We start from the raw sequence: 21775 nt of genomic DNA on the forward strand, positions 1-21775 counted from the left end.
TGTCAAACCTTCGGGACACAACCACATAGGCCACAACTGGAGGACACCCTAGAATAATTGCGGGAGCTCGACGAACCAGCCAACCTCGCCACCACCACCCTAGGATCCCTACAACCATTATTCTCCACGCCACACCACTCACCTGAGAACCCAATCTTCCCCAAACGCCGCCAGCAAGGAGTACTTGACGCCGTCGAACAATCTACAATGGAATATGGGATTTCTCCCGGAAACTGGGCCAAGGGTGACGGAATGACCTCAACAATACCTCCATGGAGAAAACATGGCCCTTGGGCGTCACCGCCATGGTGGGACCTCAATGCACGATACATGCTGTAAGTTGACCTCCATGCCCCCCCCCCCTCTCCAATGGTGGCTGTCACCTCCCAAGATCACCGACCTACACTTTGCTTGTGCTTTTTTTAGAAACACCTGTAATTTTATTCATACTCATAACAATTACAGCTACATTGATTTGGATCTAAGATCCAAGAAAAATGCAATGTAACTCCTATAATCAACAATTACAATGAATCTTGAAACACCTTCGCGGTATTAATCTCTGCTAGAAGAAATTCTCCAAAGACTTCGGTAAAAAGGCTGCAATTGGACTGCAGCAACAATGTTGTCCCTCTTTCACCCGCACGAACGTTACTAATAATGATTTTTGAAAGCGCCTTTAGTCGCTCGTCCAAGAAGATGGGAAGTCTTGATCGATGAACGTATTTGGGCATGATCCCCTAGAAGTGCAGGTCATCGAACAATGATATCATCGGCATGTTGTCGATGAAAGATTTCAGCTCCACAAAGAACCAAACCAACAAAAATTGCTTGACACGCTAGCATAAACTCATCAGATCCGAATAATCGGATTTGCGAGGACAAAAAACTCTCTAACCTCATGACACCGTTAAAAAGGAAGAGAGTGCTTTTATTTCCATAAATACGAAAATCACTAGACGTTAACAAAAACATAACAGTCTTGAAGATGTGAGGTCGCTCCACCTCGCATCGCCAATATGGCAGCTGAAGGCGAGGAGGCCAAAAGTCGCTGCGCCGTTCACGAGCCCTAGACGAAACAGCTTTGTTTTTTTTTTTTTGAGACAATAGACGAAACAGTCGCGGTTGTGGCCCAAAGAGTCCTGGCCGGGGCCCTCTCTGCGCAGCCAAGATATACGTACCCCATCGCGGCGGTTGCGTGAACTGGAGACGCACCTCCCGTGCCGCCGCCGCCGAGATGCGCGCCGCCCAGCCTCGCCGCCGCTGCCGGAGAAATTCGGAGATGAAGGCGAGTGGCGCGGCTGCGTCGACGCAGGCAGTTTCGACCTCCTCGCCGTCATCGCGCAGGTCGTCGATTTCGCCCGCCTATTCGCCGATGGAGGACGACGACCTCCTCATGGAGATACTCCTGCGGCTCCCCCCGCGACCTTCCTCACTCCCCCGCGTCTCCTCCGTCTGCAAGCGCTGGCGCCGCATCGTCGCCGACCCCCAATTCTTCCGCCGCTTCTGCGCCCACCACCGCGAACCCCCCATCGTCGGCGTGTTCTTCAACTCCAGCTTCATTGAAACCCCCTTCAGGTCGACTCTCAATCCGCCGGACCTCATCCCGCCCGAGCTCTTCTCCCCGCGCCTCGACGACATCTGGTCCGTCCACAGCTGCCGCCACAGCCGCGTCCTCTTCACCAGCAGCGCCCGTACCGGCAGGGGCTGCCGCCAGGTCCTAGTGTGGGATCCCGTCACAGGCGACCGCCGCTGCATAGGCACTCCAACGCAGCTGGGTGGTCACGACTGGAGCGAGTCCCGTGTGCAAGCGGATGTGCTCTGTGCTGCCGGCGACAAGGGCCACGTGCATGGTGCCTGCCATTCGAGCCCCTTCAAGGTGGTCTTGGCGTGCGTCAGCAAGGGCGTCGCACGAGCTTGTGTCTACTCGTCGGAGATGGGAGCCTGGGCCTATCTCATCTCAACCTTGGTTCCATTTGATATGTCTCCTTCTCTTGGCAGTAGAAGCATCCTGCTTGGGAATTCACTGTGCTGGTTCATTTTTGGCCCTCAGGTGGATATCCTTGAGCTTAATCTTGACAGACAGAGCCTAGCCGTGATCGAGGTGCCACCACATGCCTACGCCAACCATCAGGGACTTTATTTGAGTACTCTCGGTGGCGCGCTTGGTTTCATCGTCATGTCGGAATCCTACAAAGCACAACTATGGGAGAGGACGACTGATTTTGACGGTGTTGCTGGGTGGATGCCGGGACAGACTATCGAGTTGCGCAGGCTTCTCCCTCTGAAATCAGGGGAGTGGATCAAAAGAGTAATGTTTATTGCTGGGGATGAATCTGATAATGTGGCATTTCTGTCAACATCTAGGGGCATGTTCATGGTCCATCTCGAGTCATTGCAGTTTGAGGAGATCTTTAAAAGCAACCCTGATAATCGGCTGTCCACTATCTATCCATATCCATTCAAAAGTTTCTTTGCTGCTGCTGCTGCAGGTAATAACATGCATTTACATGGCATTATAACGAAAATATAGTATTTCTCTGATGGTTTTGTTTGGCAAGTGTTGGACTGGCTATTTAATTTCCTTTATATCAATTATTATTATTTCTTTGGCTGCTTGATGAAGTATTGTTGTTGTATTTGATATTGTTATTCAGAAAATAACATAGCAGATCATATTATATTGTTCACTCACTTTCCTATTGCCGCTGTTTGAAACTTGTATTATGTAAATTCATATTTGTATGGGCATGGTACAGATCATTGTGGCATCCACGAGATATGTAATAATTGGAAATTGGCAAAAATCTGAACAACTAATCTTTTATTGGTACAAAATGCTGGATTGTGTAACCGAACAAGTTAACATAATAACTGCATTTTAACTCAAAGGTCTCGAAAACTCCAAATGGAAACTTGTATTATTTAGGCCACTGCTCTGTCAGTTGTAGTCCATGCATACGTAGTCACCCACAACAGGTTTTGCAGCATCTGCTAACCCTACTCCTAGCAGCAATTGGTGGAACAAAAAGTCAGAACAAAAGGCTCTGTTGACCTTAATTCAGAAGTACTGATTTTTAACTATCTAACTTATTGCAAACGAATGTACTGCAAAATGATGATTGAATGCTAAACTACAGGAGTGAGTGTCCCTTCGAAGGGTTCTGGTTCAGGTGGCAGTCTCTTTAGTCAGAAACCTCAGGATAAGATCATTGTCTCCCAGGAAGTTTACTGTCAGCCATCGGTCATCACTACCAGGACCTTTGCCCTGTGGAAATCAATGCACTTATAGCTCAATGGAAGCCTTAGAAAAACCCTGACCGTATTGAACTAGTAATTTTTGCTATAAACTGTGCAAGATACAACAGTTTGGGATATCTTTTTGGGAAGTATTAATAGTTGCTTCTTGGAAAGAATGATTTAATGTAGAAGATAAACTGGCCATTAAACATTGAAATCATGAGCTTCCTATCGCCTTGGTTGATATATGACATTGGAACTTTTTGAAAATTATCTAGGACAACGATCTTTAGGTTTGGAGCTATTGTGCACTCTTTATGGAATATTTGTAAATTAAATGGCTACTGTAAACAAATTTCACCCAATCGATCACTGAAAGTTAGTCGATGCTTCTGTAAATCATTTCATTCTTCATCAAAGTTTTAAATAGCGCGCTAAGCATCTTAGCGGCGGACCTCTTCCAAATGCTATAGCGTGCTATAGCGGAGCTATAGCGCGCTATTTAAAATGTTTATTCATTTGTTTGGACCAAAGTCTCTTAGCGCAAGACTTTTTGTAAACGCTATAGCGTGCTATAGCGGAGCTATAGCGGGCTATTTAAAACAGTGTTCTTCATGCAGGACTTAGTGATCTTGATGGTCGGGGACAAGGTGAAGGTGGAGCAGGCGGCACAACACATCAATTAGAATACTGATCTTTTCTGTTAATTTATATGCGTTTTATGGTTTTCGGTTGTATCCTTGATTTTATGTAGTTCTGCTCCCTCAAGCACGAGACTAAAGTTTGCTATCTCGTTGAGCCGGGCTTTGGTGATATCACGGTTTACGGAAACTTTTTATGTGTTTTCTCTTACCTGTAGAATTTATGCTTCCAGAATTTGCAAGCAGGACCCATGTACTGTTTTTTCCTTTTAACATAATAAATTGGGTGATGTAAAAAAGCCCTTAGTCTGAATATGCCATTGATAAACATGGTTTATTTTCGAATTATATCATACTATACCCCTGGAAGAAGTGCTTCTGATGCATTCTAGTGTTGCTATTTCTTCATACATTGTTCTGACTCATTGCAATAGTGTTTTTTTATTCTTCTGGATTAATGTGTTATTTGAATAGGTGACAACCGTCGCTATTTTCTTGCTGTCAGCTGCTGCCCTGGACATCGCACAGGCACGTTTCAGAATTCTATTGCGCAGATATGAGCAAACCTCGCGCGAACGGTGTAAGAATAGAAGAGCTACAGAGTAAGCTGCAGGTGAGAGTGTTAGAAGGAGAGTTCAAAGTAGTTTCTTCCATTACTTGGGCCCACTTCATGTTGTCGCTGTTGTCGTGCAATGGAACCGGAGCCTGGTGCTCTTTTCCTCTAAAAAAAAAACTTCCTGTTGTTGTGTGGCTGCACTGTAGCCAGTCATGACATTGGTTCACCCTTGAGGCGCAGCTAGTTCCCAAGCTGCAGCCGACGGATTGCGCTTGTGCAGCACCGCATCATCTCCCGAGGTCGCCATCTCCTGTCCTGTGGCAGATTGCTTCATTGCACTAGAATTTGCCGATTGCCCTTCTTTACCGGGTGTCTGTCCAGCATTCTTCAGGTTCCAAATCCTGTAACACCGGACTCGACAGAGAAGTGTACTGGGTGTAAATCTGGGACAAGAGGCTTAAGTTGTGACATATGGAGGTCTAACTTGCATGCTGCCGGGCCAATCTTCTCCTGAATGGTATACGGTCCAAAAAATGTGAAATGTAAGCTTAGGAAATGGTCAACAGACAACTGATGCCTGGGCAGCAGCTCAGGAGGTGTTTCTGAATAATCACCGATGTGCTTCATGTGTGCCCCAGCCCGCACAATTGCCCTTCAAGAACTGTAGAACAGAGAATACATATAATTTGTTAATTGTTTATTGTGTGTTGTACAGAGTTAACAGACTGTGCATGCTTGTTCCCTCTTTTTTATGCTGCACACAAAGTAGACATTTTAAGGAAAATTACAGGCTCACATGTGCAAAAGAATTGTAATTATCAAATCAGTTTTGATTCTTTTTCAAATCAACCGGAGCATATGAAAAAAATTACAGGCTCACATGCGCAAAAGATGTGCAAAAAAATTTCATTCTCTAGTCTTTCCTAGTTCCTACATACGAGCTTAATGGGTGGTATGGAGCTGGAGGGGTACATTGCCCTGGATATGCTTCTTTTTTTGTCAGATTCAGTATGTGTAGTGGGTCTGATTATAGCTATGTGTTAACTGATGTTCAAACTTTTGTAGGCACAATCATACACTTTAATCTAGTTGTCCCAGAATACAGCATTGGACAATATGTTAATTTTGAAACAAGAAAGATGGAATGAAACTTGAGACTATAAAAGGAATATCCATGTATGCACGTGAATCGGCGAAAATAGTGTATATATGGAGATAGGGATGATACATATCGGCAATCAGGACCACGCAAAGCAAATTTCAGAAGCTGGTAAGGCATCGAAGTGGAAGGAGAACGAACTTCCAACCTAACCATGCTAGCCAGCCCAGTTAGCGACCAACGCCAACTTTTAAGTACTTTCTTCGTTTTTATTTAGTTCGCATATTAGCTTTGATCAAAGTCAAGCTTTACAAACTTTGACCAAGTTTATAAACAAAAATATTAAGATATACAATAACAAATCAACGACATTAGATTTATTATTGAATGCACTTTCATATCGTATAGATATATTATGATAAATGTCTATATTGTTTTTTATAAACTTGGTCAAACTTTACGAAGTTTGACTTCAGTCTTCTCCAGAATGGTATACGGTCCAAAAAATGTGAAATGTAAGCTTAGGAAATGGTCAACTGACAACTGATGCCTGGGCAGCAGCTCAGGAGTACTAATTAGAGCAGTAGATCCAGGTTTTTTTTACTTGTTCAATATTTCATGAAAAAAATGTGAACAAAACCTTTTGAAAATGCGAACAATGTTTCAAAATAGTTAAGGAAATTTGAATATTATTATTCAAATCATGTTTTTCTTAAATGTGAATATTTTTTTAAATTGTGAACAAATTTCGAAATCTAAACATTTTTTCAAAAAGCAAATTTAAAATACACACTGATTTTTTTTTCAAATATAGCGTGAATTATTTTCAAATGCACGCTGGACAATATTTCTATGCATGATGAAATTTTTTTTATACCTCAAACAAAATGTATGCCGAACAAAATGTTACAAAAATGTACGCTGAAAATAGTTCTTCAACACGGTGAACTTTTTTAAAACATGAACAATTTGAAAAGAATAGAATTTTTAACTTTTATTGGAATTTGGAATTCTGAACTTTTCTGAAACGGATTAAATTTGGAAAACATGAAAAAAAAATGGAATTTCAATTTTTAGAAATTCATTTTTTTAATATTCTGAACATTTTTTGAAACTTTAAATTTATGGAAAAAAGAAATAGAAAAAAGCATAATAAGGTAAAAAAAGAGAAAAGGAAGAAATAAGCAAAAAAAAAATAAAACATGAAGAAAACAGGAAATTTTTTGTAAAAGATGACAAAATAGTAAAAAGAATCAGGGATCATCTTAAAGGTTCCCAAAATTGGTTGCTCGTTCGAAGTGGGCTGACCTGTGTCGTGTCGGTCGCTTGCTTTGCTTCAGCAAAGCCGCGATGGTTTGACGCTCACAGTGTTGGAAGTCGTTCAAACCAAGCATGGATGCCTATCATGGGCATGCCACCTGCTGGCAAAAGTTAGGGTTATTTCATGCATGTCTAAAAGGAGAACATGTTCAATGTAGGGTGTTCTGTTACGCCAGAAGACTTCATCTGAGACCATGTTCTTGACATTCTTCAAATGACCCCAATTTTTTTTCATTGGCCTGTTGTATGACCAATTCAAGGCATCATGCAAAGTTGTTTGAGCTTTTGATATTTTTTCCATTTTTTGGAGTTTTCTTGGTGATAAATGGCCAGACGTGACGCGGAAATTGCTCAAACCTAGCATGGACGCCTACCATGGTCATGCCCACTGCTAGCAAAAGTTGGGATTATTTCATGCATGTACAAAATAGGTCATATTCAATGGAGGGTGTTCGGGGTAGATCAAAAGGGTCCATACGAGAGCATATTTTTTCGACATCGTGAAATGATCATATTTTACCAGTTGGCATATATGGCAACTTCAAGGTACCATGCCAAGTTGTTTGAGTTTTTGACATTTTTGCATTTTCTGGAGTTTTCTCGGTGAAAAATGGATGATAAATGGCATAACATGACGCAGCTTACATATGGTGTCAGAAATCACTCAAACCTGGCATGGATGCCTACCATGGGCATATGCCCACTACTGGAAAAGTTGGGGTCATTTGATGTATGCTAAAAAGTAGACCATGTTCAATGGAGGGTGTCCGGGTAGGCCAGAAGGGTCCATACGACAGCACTTTTTTGCGGCATCGTCAAATGATTCTAAGTTTTTCCATGAGCTTATATGACTAAATCAAGGCACCATGCCAAGTTGTTTGAGTTTTTAACATTTTTTTGCATCTTCTGGAGTTTTCTCTATGAAAATGGCCGATAAATAGCCGGACGTGACACAACTTGTATGCTGTGTCGAAAATCATTCAAACTTGGTATGCATGCCTACCATGGGCGTGCTCACCTGCTGGCAAAAGTTAGGGTCATTTCATGCATGTCTATAAATAGGCCTTGTTCAACGGAGGGTCTGTATTATATTTTTTGGCATCGCAAATGACACCATTTTTTTCCACGAGCTTATGACTAATTCAAGGAGCCATACCAAATTGTTTGGATTTTGGACAGTTCTTGCATTTTCCGGAGTTTCTCTCGATGAAAAATGGACGATAAATGACATGACGCGACACAACATGCATATAGTGTCAAAATTCATGCAAATCGGGCATGAACGCCTATCATTGGCATGCCCACTTGCTGGCAAAAGTTTAGGATATTTCAAAAAAGTTCAAAACTAGACTATGTTCACCGGAGGGTGTGGGCATAGAGGTTGAGTTTGCGGCCATGGTGCCGATGACATGGAGAGCACCATCGAAGAGAGTGGTGAGACGTGGCACATGATTGATACGACCTTCATCCACCTTAAGTGGTCCTTCGTGATTCACTAGGTCAACTCCCTCGGTAGTAAGAAACCGTTGCCTCATTGAAACCAGTCCAGGGAATGAACACAACTGAATTATGTTAAGGAGGTATGAGAAGATCAAACCCCACACAAAATTTAATCAGATGGCTAAATCGATGCCACGGAGGTGAGAAAAAAATTATAATTTTTATTTTTGGACCGCGATTGAAAATCAGTTATGATTGGTTCACCAGAAAGTTCTTTATGCATGTCTCATTAATTTTCTTTGATTGCAAATTTTTGTTGATATCTTACCAAGCTGACCACTTGGTCATGTGTCATTTTCTTAGTCCCGGTTCATAAGGGCCTTTAGTCCCGGTTCATGAACCGGGACTAATGGGCCGTTACTAATACCTCCACTCATTAGTCCCAGTTCAAACCAGAACCGGGACCAATGTGCCTCCACGTGGCCCTGTGCGCCGAGCCCAGTGAGGGGGCTTTTGGTCCCGGTTGGTGGCTCCAACCGGGACCAAAAGGCATCCACGCGTCAGCATTCCAGTGGCTGGGGTTTTTGTTTTTTTTGAAAGGAGGGGAGGTTGGGGGTTTTGGGGGGTTAATTTAGGTGTTTCATATATTGTGTTAGCTAGCTAATTAATAGAGAGAAGTGTCCTCTCTTATGTCCGTGCTTGGTCGACGCTACATACTATATATACATAAGTGATCGAGAGAACCATTCAGTACAGAAGTTCGTCATGCATACCGAGAGAAGTGATCGATCGACCTCTCCTTCTCCGAGAGATTGGTCGAACAACAAGTTTTCGTATCATGTATCCGACGCTACTGGCTACATACATGTACAATATGTATAAGATCTCTTAATTACAAACCCCTAGCATTTGAAATCAATTTCCACATGGTATTCTCCGGCTTTACTGATGACGTGGTCAAGAAAGAATCCCGCCAATTCCTCTTGAATTGCTTTCATGCGATCTGGTTCTAGGAGTTCATTCCGCATCTGCCACGTCTAATTTGAAGAAGGGGGTTAATTAATACATATATATGAATGAAACTCAACAGAAATGATGGTGTAATAAAATGAAATTGTGAATATTATTGCTTACGCACTTCATATTGTCTTCTAGAGTAGCCCCGCTTGTTTTTCAAAGTCGCGGTGTGGATGAACTCGCACACGTAGTATCCACAGAAATCATTCCCTTCCTCCTGCCACAAGCACTTTACGAGAAATAGAGGTCAATCAAACTGATAATGAAGCATTATAAATGGCATTGATGAAAGTATAGCTATAGAATCAACGGGAGATGCGCGCAACTAGCTAGCCAGTAGTACTTACTTTCGGGTATGTATATCGCAGCTCCTTCGGCAGTCCCGGAGCTTCTGCGGTGAACTGTTTCCAAACCCTGCAAGACAAAGAAAATAATTATTATTACTTGAGATATCAGGAAATGAACAAAAAGTTGCCGATATGGTGCGATAATGATCGATTGAACTTACTTGCTGAGCATTTCAGTCATGTCCGCATAGGTTTTGGGATCTTTCCGTCTCGAGTCTAAGACGGTTACTAGTCCACGCTCAAGCTTAATCTCCAGAAGAATATAGTGGTACCTGCGCACGCATGCATAACTCATCAATTACATTACTATAACCTCGCTTGAGTAATAAGGGAAACCGAATATGCACACGACAGTAACACTCACGGGCCGTTGTAAGGAAAGAGTATGGTATCTTTGTTTTGATTTTTTATCAACGATCGTAGCAAGTTGTCCTCGGCCTCTTTGACGTTCTTTTCAACCAGAAATACATCTATGATATTTGTGTTAATGAACCCAATATCATAAATTTCTTGTTTTTTGCACTCGACGATCTTCAATCTGCATAATATATTGAGGATAATTAATTATAAATACATGCAATGAAAGAGCCGAGCTATATATAGAGACTTAATGACAGAAATAGTACTTACAGGCAGTAGCAAAAGACCATTAATTTATCGAGGGCCTTTTGATTGAAGAACTCGAAGAACTCCTCAAATGGAACAGTCAACAGATCATTTGCAACGAGATCGTGCTCCTCTTTAATATGCAGATACAAAGCATTCTTACCCTCAGACTCTCTGCAGGTTTCCATGTACCAATTATGGAATCTTCGCATCATTGTTGTCAGAGATTTTTCATCTTTGACGAGAGGCTTCCCGTACTCGTATCTGTGTCCGTCCACCTCCAAGAAATCAGGAAGTGCATCGTCAGGCAGGTAATCGTCAAGATTGCCATAACCGGCCACCGTCCCCGGAGCATTAGACACATTGAGCGGGGGGCACGATTGCTGTGCTTGTTCGCCGAGCTGGGCAATTTTTTCCCCTTTGCTCGTTCTTTTGACCTTTTAGCACTGACAGTAGTTCCCGACCGCTGGGCTTGGAGATATGTCTGTTCAGTAATGCGCTCATAGTTGGTTCTCGGCGGAGACTTTGGTGGTTTCCTCAGGGCATTGATAGTGCGCTTTGCTTTCACCGGATCTACCTTCTCCTCCGGAGGTGGATGTCTCTTTGCTTTCACCCCTTCAAAGAACTCCTTCACGTGGGTCCGCACAATCGTATCGTTTTCCTCCTCGGACCTCTCGTACGGTAACTTCTCTAGAGGCTTGAGAGATGATGGACCGTATTTGTATTGCCTCCCGCCTCTGGTTGTGCTGCTAGACACCGGAGCAGACGGAGCGGCTGCGGCGTGTGTCTTCTTTCGTTCTTGCTTACAAGGCGGAGGAGAAGGAGTACGACGCGCCGGAGCAGCCGGGGCGGCGGCGGGTCTCTTCCGCCCTTGCTGGCGAGGCAGAGAAGGAGGATGCTGCTGGCTGCTCGGGAGCGCCAGCGTAGGCGGAGAAGGAGGCGGAGTGCCGCCACGCATGCCCTGATCGTCACTCGCCGGAGGAGGAGGCGGAGTGCCCTGACTCACCGGAGCAGGAGGAGGAGGCAGAGGCGTTCAGTTCAGAAGGTTGATGAGCTCCTTCTTCCATAGGCATGGAGTCTTCAGAGCAGAACCCAGCCTAGTCTCCCCTTCACCGGTAGGGTGGTCAAGCACGAGGTCCTCAAATCCCTCCGTAATTTCATCCACCATCACCTTAGCATATCCTTTTGGAATCGGCTGGCAATGATAAGTTGTGCTGGGTCCACTAGGATAAACTTGGCCAACAGCCGCCTTGACCTTCAAAGTCATCCATCGCGCCATCATGTGGTAATTTTGAGACTCCGTGATACCATCCATGAGATAGCTGGCAGGAGCCGTCAAGACATGCTCCGGCTGAAGCAGCTCGGTGGAAGCCACGCTGCTTCTCCGCTGAGATGGCGGGGTAGCTTCGGGGGAAGCTTCGGCAGGTCGTTTGCTGCGATCTGCTGCTTCTCGTTCCTCTTCTCGATCCTCTAGCCCCATTACCCTTTCGTGTAGAGCCTGCAGTTGGTCCTGCTCCAATTTCTTCCTCCTCTCGTGGGTTTTGTAACCCCCTGCGTCCAGAAAACCAACCTTCCACAGAATGGAGCCTGGCATGCCTCGTGTCCGTCCAGGGTGCTCAGGATTCCCAAGGGCCATTGTGAGCTCGTCCTTCTCCCTGTTTGGAAGGAACGTCCCTCGCTGCGCTGCATCGATATAGTGTCGAAGGTTCTTGACTGGTATTTTCAGTTGCTCGTCCGTCCACTGGCAAAACCCTGTTACAGGGTCCAAGGTTCCGCCAGACCCGAAGAACCAAGTCCGGCAACGGTCTGGCCATCTCATTGTCTCTGGTTCGATCCCTTTTTCAAGCAGATCATTCTCAGCCTTGGACCACTTAGGCCGGGCTTGCAGGTAGCCACCTGACCCCGTGCGATGGTGAAGCGTCTTCTTCGCAGCATTTTTCTTGTTTGTCTCCGACATCTTCTTACTCTTTTCCGATGTCTTGTGGGCCACAAATGCGGGCCAGTGATCTTTGATCTTCTCATATTTGCCGATGAATTCTGGTGTCTTTTTATTTTTGACAAACTGGTTCAGCTCTTTCCTCCACCTCCTCATTAGGGTTGCCATCTTCTTAAGAGCACAAGACTTGATTAATTCCTCTTTAACTGGCTTCTCCGGATCCTCCTCTGGCGGTAGGGTGAAATTTGCCTTCAGCTGAGTCCAAAGATCTTCTTTCTGCATATCATTGACATAAGACACCTCAGGGTCTTCCTCCTTAGGCTTATACCATTGCTGGATGCTGATCGGGATCTTGTCCCTAACAAGAACCCCGCACTGAGAAGAAAATGCCTTCCTTGTCCGGATGGGTTCAATCGGTTCGCCGTCGGGCGCGATTTCTATGATCTCAAACTTTTCATCCGAGCTCAACTTTTTCTTCGGGCCTCGTCTCCTTACCGAAGTTGTGCTCGATCCGGAGGGCTAGAAATTATAAGGAAGAAAGACGAGAGTAATTAATATGTGTACATATACCAAAACAATGGAAGCATCAATTAACTAGTCAGCACGGGCTTAACTAGTATATATATATATACCTGGCTGGGCTCGGTTCGGTCACCGGAGCAGTCAACACGGTCTCCTTCTTGTTCCTCTATTGTGTCATCGGAGCCATCATGAACATAGTCCTGTTCTTGTACCGGCATTAATGGGCCGAAGCCATCATGAACATAGCCCTCTTCTTCACCCCGTTCTTCCAGCTGACCAACGGAGTCGAGGAGAAATGACGCAACTTCATCCCTTCCATTTGCGATTATGTCCCTCAATATCGCTTCTGTTTCTTCGTCTCGGCAGTGCTCCATAGTTTCTGCAAATATTTACAACATGTTTATATATGGTACAGATGGCAAACGTAGAACTAGCCAGCTAATCACAATAAGGAATCATGTTAGTGGCCTCGACGCTGCTTCTCTAGGGTTTGGGGTCGCCTCGACACAACAACGCTTCGAGAGAGTTAATTTGTCGGGTAGGGGCGCGGCGGGAGGGGGTAGGAGACCAACATCGTTTTCTCTCTAGGGTTTGGGTGTCCTCGAGAGTTTTGGTCGAGCGAGAGGGCCGAGGGGGGGGGTATTTATATCGACCGCCCCTCATGTCGAAGTTATCTCGAGGGGGTTATATCGACAACGACGCGACAACGACGAGAAAGGAAAATAATTAAGGAAAAGGAAGAAAAGAGGAAGAAGGAAGAAGGAAGAAGAAAAAAAGAGGAGAAGAAGAAAGGAATAGAGGAGAAGAAGAAAAAATAGAAATTTTTCTATTTTTTCTTCTTCTCCTCTATTCCTTTCTTCTTCTCCTCTTCTTTTTCTTCTTTTTCCTCTTCTTATTTATTTCTCCTCTTCTTCCTCTCCTCTTCTTCATCTTCTTATTTTCCTTTTTCCTCTCATTCTTTTTCTTCTTCTTTCTTCCTTCTTCCTCTTTTCTTCCTTCGACCCTCTCGATCCCTCGACCCTAGAAACCTCGAACCCTCGACCCTGAAACCCTCGACCCTTGACCCCTTAACGACCCTCGACCCTCTACCCTAGTTCCCGACCCTCGACCCCTCGGCGATCCTCGACACCCTCGTTCCCGATAAAAATTAAGAAGAAGAAGAAAAAAAAGAGGAGAAAAAAAGGAGAAGAAGCTCCTCTATTCCTTCTTCTTCTCCTCTTTTTTTCTTCTTCTTTCTCTTCTTCCTCTCCTCGTCTTCTCCTTCTTCTTCTCCTTCTTTCTCTACTTATTTTCCTTTTCCTTATTTTACTTTTTCCTCTCCACTAACATAAAATGCACTATCCTAAAATGCAACAAACATAAAATGCACTAAATTGATCAACTAACCTAAAATCAGTGATAAAATGCACTAACCTAAAATCGATATCTACTAACAACTTAAAATAATAATACATATATGAAAAAAAAAACATCATCATATCATCAACAGAAAAAATAGTATTTTTTCTAAAAATCTATCTTTTGCATATATACATCAACATATATATACACTAACCTAAAATGCACAAAAATGCTATCGGAGAGGGGGTATATCAACCCCCCTCATGTATCCACATACATACATCTATACATACATATATACTTACATATATGTATAAATTTTTGAAGATTTAAACTTTTGCATATATAAAGTTTTTCTAAAATCTAACTTTTGCATATATGAACATATATACACAGAGAACATATACATATATATACACAGAGAACATATACATAACATGCAAAAAAAAATAAGAGGAAAGGGCGCCGGCGGCCGGACCGAAGGCGGCGCCGTGTGGTCGGGGCGACGGCGACGGGGTTGGGGAAGGGGCGGCGCGCGCGGCGACGGCGACGGGGTCGGAGAACGGGTGGCGCACGCGGCGACGGCGACGGGGTCGGGGCAGGGGCGGCGCGCGCGGCGACGGCGACGGGGTCGGGGCCGGCAGGGGCGGCGGGCGCGGCGACGGTGTCGGGGCAGTGGCTCGGCGGCGGCGACGGCGAGGTGGACAGCCTGACGGCGTCGGGGCAGGGCTCGGCGGCGACGGCGACGAGGAGCAGAGGCGTCGGGGCGAGAAGAAACAGATGGATTTTGGCGAAAACTGCTAAGTGCTGTATATATACGAAGGGCATTGGTCCCGGTTCGTGCACCAACCGGGACTAATGCCCCCTTTAGTCCCGGTTGGTGCCACCAACCGGGACCAAAGGCCTCTTTTTCGGCAGCCCAAAGGGCGGGAACCGGCGGCCTTTGGTCCCGGTTGGTGGCACCAACCGGGACTAATGCCCACCCTTTAGTCCCGGTTGGTGCCACCAACCGGGACCAAAGGCCTCTGTGCTGCCCGCCTCGGGGCCAAAGTTTAGTCCCACCTCGCTAGTCGAGAGGGGCGCGCAGTGGTTTATAAGCCCCACTGCCGCACCCCTCTCGAGCTCCTCTCCACCGCAGGCTTTCGGGCCTACTTGCTATTGCTTTGCCTGATGGGCCTTCTGGGCCTACTGCGGGCCTGAATCCTGGCCCATAGTAGGGTTTCTAGTCGTATTCAGGCCGTGGGGGCCCAGTAGGAGGCATTTTTTGTTTTTTGTTTTCTTTACTTATTGTTGCTATATTTATTTTTTTCCAGTTTTTTCTTTTGTTTTCTGCATTATTTATTTTCTTTTGTTTTTTGCTTTATTTTTTAATTGTTTTTGCTTTTAGTTTTAGGAAAATTATAAACTTTCTGTTAGTGCCATTAGTTTTCAAATTTGAAAACACTTTTTTTGTTTTTTTGTTTTCTTTCTTGCTTTATTTATTTTATTTTGTTTCTACTTACAACAAAATACTTATTGTTGTTTTTTTCTTTTGTTTTCTGCATTATTTATTTTCTTTTGTTTTTTGCTTTATTTTTTAATTGTTTTTGCTTTTAGTTTTAGGAAAATTATAAACTTTCTGTTAGTGCCATTAGTTTTCAAATTTGAAAACACTTTTTTGTTTTTTTGTTTTCTTTCTTGCTTTATTTATTTTATTTTGTTTCTACTTACAACAAAATACTTATTGTTGCTATTTTTAATTATTACGAGGGCCGAACCATAAGACATTAAAGCATTTCAAATGAACTCTGAAAAAGTTGAAAGTTGGCATGGTATCATAAATTGACCCACATAGCATGTGCATGTACAAAACGGACAATGGTATCATACTCGTCAGTTACAAAGTTGGCATGGTATCATCATAATAGTTGCGGGAGAAAGTCTTCACTTTTTCTTCGCTTGTGTCATTTGCTTATTGCGCCGTAACCATGGATAATCTTCATCGTTTATCAGGATGCTGGGGTCAGCCTTGACTTTGAAGGGAGGAATTTCATGAAACTTTTCATAATCTTCAGACATGTCTGTCTTGTCCTCCACTCCCACGATGTCCCTTTTTCCTGAAAGAACTATGTGGCGCTTTGGCTCATCGTATGATGTATTCGCTTCCTTATCTTTTCTCTTTCTCGGTCTGGTAGACATGTCCTTCACATAGATAACCTGTGCCACATCATTGGCTAGGACGAACGGTTCGTCAGTGTACCCAAGATTTTTCAGATCCACTGTTGTCATTCCGTACTGTGGGTCTACCTGTACCCCGCCTCCTGACAGATTGACCCATTTGCACTTAAACAAAGGGACCTTAAAATCTACTCCGTAGTCAAGTTCCCATATGTCCACTATGTAACCATAATATGTGTCCTTTCCCCTCTCGGTTGTTGCATCAAAGCGGACACCGCTGTTTTGGTTGGTGCTCTTTTGATCTTGGTCAATCGTGTAAAATGTATTCCCATTTATCTCGTATCCTTTCCAAATCAATACAGTCAAAGATGGTCCCCTGGACAACAAGTACAGCTCATCACAAACAGTGTTGTCACCTCTGATACGTGCTTCCAACCAACTGCTGAAAGTCCTGATGTGTTCACATGTAATCCAGTCGTCGCACTGCTCCGGGTGTTTGGAGCGCAGACTGTTCTTGTGTTCATCGACATACGGGGTCACCAAGGTAGAGTTCTGTAGAACTGTGTAGTGTGCTTGAGACCAAGAATATCCGTCCCTGCATATTATTGAGTCCCTTCCAAGCGTGCCTTTTCCAGTCAGTCTCCCCTCATACCGCGATTTAGGGAGACCTATCTTCTTAAGGCCAGGAATGAAGTCAACACAAAACCCGATGACATCCTCTGTTTGATGGCCCATGGAGATGCTTCCTTCTGGCCTAGCGCGGTTACGGACATATTTCTTTAGGACTCCCATGAACCTCTCAAAGGGGTACATATTGTGTAGAAATACGGGGCCCAGAATGACAATCTCGTCAACTAGATGAACTAGGACGTGCGTCATGATATTGAAGAAGGATGGTGGGAACACCAGCTCGAAACTGACAAGACATTGCACCACATCACTCCTTAGCCTTGGTATGATTTCTGGATCGATCACCTTCTGAGAGATTGCATTGAGGAATGCACATAGCTTCACAATGGCTAATCGGACGTTTTCCGGTAGAAGCCCCCTCAATGCAACCGGAAGCAGTTGCGTCATAATCACGTGGCAGTCATGAGACTTTAGGTTCTGAAACTTTTTCTCTGCCATATTTATTATTCCTTTTATATTAGACGAGAAGCCAGTCGGGACCTTCATACTAAGCAGGCATTCAAAGAAGATTTCCTTCTCTTCTTTGGTAAGAGCATAGCTGGCAGGACCTTCATACTGCTTTGGAGGCATGCCGTCTTTTTCGTGCAAACGTTGTAGGTCCTCCCGTGCCTCAGCTGTATCTTTTGTCTTCCCATACACGCCCAAGAAGCCTAGCAGATTCACGCAAAGGTTCTTCGTCACGTGCATCACGTCGATCGAAGAGCGGACCTCTAGGTCTTTCCAGTAGGGTAGGTCCCAAAATATAGATTTCTTCTTCCACATGGGTGCGTGTCCCCCAGCGTCACTCGGAACAGCTAGTGCGCCGGGACCCTTTCCAAAGATTACGTGTAAATCATTGACCATAGCAAGTACGTGATCACCGGTACGCATGGCGGGCTTCTTCCGGTGATCTGCCTCGCCTTTGAAATGCTTGCCTTTCTTTCGACATTGATGGTTGGTCGGAAGAAATCGACGATGGCCCAGGTACACATTCTTCCTGCAGCTTGCCAGGTATATACTATCGGTGTCAAGTAAACAGTGCGTGCATGCGTGGTATCCCTTGTTTGTCTGTCCTGAAAGGTTACTGAGAGCGGGCCAATCGTTGATGGTCACGAACAGCAACGCCTTTAGGTTAAATTCCTCCTGTTTGTGCTCATCCCACGTACGTACACCGTTTCCATTCCACAGCTGTAAAAGTTCTTCAACTAATGGCCTTAGGTACACATCAATGTCGTTGCCGGGTTGCTTAGGGCCTTGGATGAGAACTGGCATCATAATGAACTTCCGCTTCATGCACATCCAAGGAGGAAGGTTATACATACATAGAGTCACGGGCCAGGTGCTGTGATTGCTGCTCTGCTCCCCGAAAGGATTAATGCCATCCGCGCTTAAAGCAAACCATACGTTCCTTGGCTCACTTGCAAACTCATCCCAGTACTTTCTCTCGATTTTTCTCCACTGCGACCCGTCAGCGGGTGCTCTCAACTTCCCGTCTTTCTTACGGTCCTCACTGTGCCATCGCATCAACTTGGCATGCTCTCTGTTTCTGAACAGACGTTTCAACCGTGGTATTATAGGAGCATACCACATCACCTTCGCAGGAACCCTCTTCCTGGGGGGCTCGCCGTCAACATCACCAGGGTCATCTCGTCTGATCTTATACCGTAATGCACCGCATACCGGGCATGCGTTCAGATCCTTGTACGCACCGCGGAAGAGGATGCAGTCATTAGGGCATGCATGTATCTTCTGCACCTCCAATCCTAGAGGGCATACGACCTTCTTTGCTGCGTATGTACTGTCGGGCAATTCGTTATCCTTTGGAAGCTTCTTCTTCAATATTTTCAGTAGCTTCTCAAATCCTTTGTCAGGCACAGCATTCTCTGCCTTCCACTGCAGCAATTCCAGTACGGTACCGAGCTTTGTGTTGCCATCTTCGCAATTGGGGTACAACCCTTTTTTGTGGTCCTCTAACATGCGATCGAACTTCAGCTTCTCCTTTTGACTTTCGCATTGCGTCCTTGCATCGACAATGACCCGGCGGAGATCATCATCATCAGGCACATCGTCTGGTTCCTCTTGATCTTCAGCAGCTTCGCCCGTTGCAGCATCATCGTGCACATCGTCTGGTTCCTCTTGATCTTCAGTAGCATCACCGTATTCAGGGGGCACATAGTTGTCATCGTACTCTTCTTCTTCGCCGTCTTCCATCATAACCCCTATTTTTCCGTGCCTCGTCCAAACATTATAGTGTGGCATGAAACCCTTGTAAAGCAGGTGGGTGTGGACGATTTTCCGGTCAGAGTAAGACTTCGTATTCCCACATATAGGGCATGGACAACACATAAAACCATTCTGCTTGTTTGCCTCAGCCACTTCGAGAAAATCATGCACGCCCTTAATGTACTCGGAGGTGTGTCTTGAACCGTACATCCATTGTCAGTTTATCTGCGTGCATTATATATAATTAAGTGTGTCAAAAATCATTACAGAACATCATGAATAGATAATTAAGTGACCAAATTAATAGAAGTTCATCATCACATTAAAACCAAAGTACATACATAGTTCTCATCTAACAACATAAAGCTCTGCAGAGCATCTAAATTAATTAAACCATACACTGAAACTATGTAAAACATTTCAATGCGAAAATAAATGCGATCATAATCGCAACCAATTTAACAACTGATCCAACGGCATAATGATACCAAGCCTCGGTATGAATCCATCTTGATCTTGTGATCATCGACGACATCCGCAACATGCAACTCCAATATCATCTTCTCCTCCTCAATTTTTCTAATTTTTTTCTTCAACAAATTGTTTTCTTCTTCAACTAAATTTAACCTCTCGACAATAGGGTCGGTTGGAATTTCCGGTTCAACAACCTCTTAGATAAATAAAATCTATGTCACGTTGGTCGGCATAATTGTCATAAACAATAAATGAACCAATAGTTATGAAAATATAATATATATCAGATCTGAATCATAGACAGGACGAGGGCCGACGGGGGCGGATACCAAAACCATCGCACTATATAAGATGCAATAATAAAAGTAAGAAAATTATACAAGTATCTATATGAACATACAAGTAAGAGTTTTTTTTTCCTTTCAGAAAGAAGATAAGAACAAGAGGCTCACCACGATGGTGCCGGCGACGAGATCGGCACAGGCGATCGACGGCGGTGAAGACGGGGACGGGACGTGACGGACCGCTAAACCTAGACAAATATTGAGAAAAATGGAGCTTGGAGGTGGAGCTTGGAGAGGAGAAAGCTTAAGTAGTGTGGCTCGGGCATTCCATCGAACACCTCGTGTGCATAGGAGGTGAGCTAGAGCACCACAAAGCTCTCTCCTCACCGGCCACAAAAAACAGAGCAGTGAGAGTGCTCTGCTCGCGGGGTATATATAGGCAATTAATTGGTCCCGGTTCGTGGCTTGAATCGGGACTAAAGGGAAGTCTTTGGTCCCGGTTCATTCCACCAACCGGGACCAATGGTGGTGGGCCAGGAGCAAGGCACATTGGTTCCGGTTCGTCCCACCAACCAGGACCAAAAGGTCCAGACGAACCGGGACCAATGGCCCACGTGGCCTGGCCGGCCCCCGGGGCTCACGAACCGGGTCCAATGCCCCCATTGGTCCCGGTTCTGGATTGAACCGGGACTAATGGGCTGACCCGGCCTGGACCATTGCCCCCTTTTCTACTAGTGTATGGTGATACTAACTAGTTTCCCTTGTCATTGTTTTCTGGCCGAAAGAGAAAATTTCCCCGTTACTTATCTAAAGTTTACGCCCAATTTCTCGCATCATGTTTTTTCCACCCCGAAATTGCCGCCCTGATTTGTTGCGCCTTGTGATCCCGCCCTGATATTACCAACAGAATATTTCCGCCTAATTTCTCACGCCATGTGTTCCTAGGTCAATTTGTCACAATGTGTGTTTCCATCAGAAATTTTCTGGCCCAATTTCTCGTCCCGTGTGTTCGCCACCCAATTTTTTCGCATCGCATGTCTCCTGGGCTATTTATTTTTTTGAGTGATCTCGAGGAAGACCTAGCTACTAGCTAGGCCCGCTCCAGCACGACCTAACAAAACCTACTCGGACTCTATAACCAAAACGATACCAGACCGGATACAAAACAACTAGGATACGGACGCGTACACAATAGTTCAGCACGCATGCCAACTTTAGTTGCGCGAGCACGGTCCGTAGCTGCAGGGTGGAAGAAGCCATCGCCGCGGTAGAACTGCTCGCCTCATATATACGCCCGTCGACGCCCTTGGACTTCAGCAATCTATATATCTTCCCGCACCCACCACTTTTCTTCCTCGTTCCCAACGACGTACGCACGTCCTCGGTCGTCTTCACTCTCTGTCTCGTTTAAGCTTAGCATGCAGGCAATGTGTTCGATGCTTTGATCCCCTGACTGGAACCTGCGTGCATCACAAAGAACAAGCCGGTGTCCGGACGAGAAACATCTACAAGAAACAGACGGAGTAAGACGCTGCTGCCTGCTGGGAACGTTCCTGTTCTCATTGCTTTCCAATCATTGTTCGTCCTGGATGAAACTTCCTCTTTCCGTTTACATATCTGGTCGATCTCTTGTAGGATCCGACGAGAACCGCAAGCGTCTCGAGCAGCGCCCGCCGTCGAGCTCGAGCGCAAGGGCTGTCGTACGTCCTTCCCTGTCGTTCCATGTCGTCGCTGGAGGGGACTTGCATGTCGTCGCTGGAGGGGTAATTTTTGCACATTAGAGGTCAACTCTGTGCTGATTGGCAGCACGGTTGCGGCAACCATCGTCTGTGCTGATATTATAGAAGGGTCATGGCCTGATGGTTCGAGAGGTCACGTGATTTCCCGCATTGCTCCCTTTGAT

The 21775-nt window shown here is 45.0% G+C and overlaps 1 protein-coding gene across 1 annotated transcript; it reads left to right on the forward strand.

Annotated features, from left to right (window-relative positions):
* Positions 1–1183: 1183 nt before the first annotated feature.
* On the forward strand, positions 1184–4188 carry LOC123082946 (putative F-box/LRR-repeat/kelch-repeat protein At1g11620). The gene is made up of 2 exons (XM_044505131.1): positions 1184–2492; positions 3861–4188. Exons 1-2 carry the CDS (start codon positions 1238–1240, stop codon positions 3932–3934), a joined length of 1329 nt encoding a protein of 442 aa, XP_044361066.1. The 5' UTR covers positions 1184–1237; the 3' UTR covers positions 3935–4188.
* The last annotated feature ends 17587 nt before the right edge of the window (positions 4189–21775 follow it).

Source organism: Triticum aestivum, chromosome 4A, assembly GCF_018294505.1.
Source record: "Triticum aestivum cultivar Chinese Spring chromosome 4A, IWGSC CS RefSeq v2.1, whole genome shotgun sequence".
Taxonomy (NCBI): domain Eukaryota; kingdom Viridiplantae; phylum Streptophyta; class Magnoliopsida; order Poales; family Poaceae; genus Triticum; species Triticum aestivum.

Coding starts and splice junctions, on each gene's coding strand:
- LOC123082946 (XM_044505131.1), top strand. CDS start 1,238: ATGCGCGCCGCCCAGCCTCGCCGCCGCTGCCGGAGAAATTCGGAGATG. Junction 2,493..3,860: donor CTTTGCTGCTGCTGCTGCAG/GTAATAACATGC, acceptor TTCTTCATGCAG/GACTTAGTGATCTTGATGGT.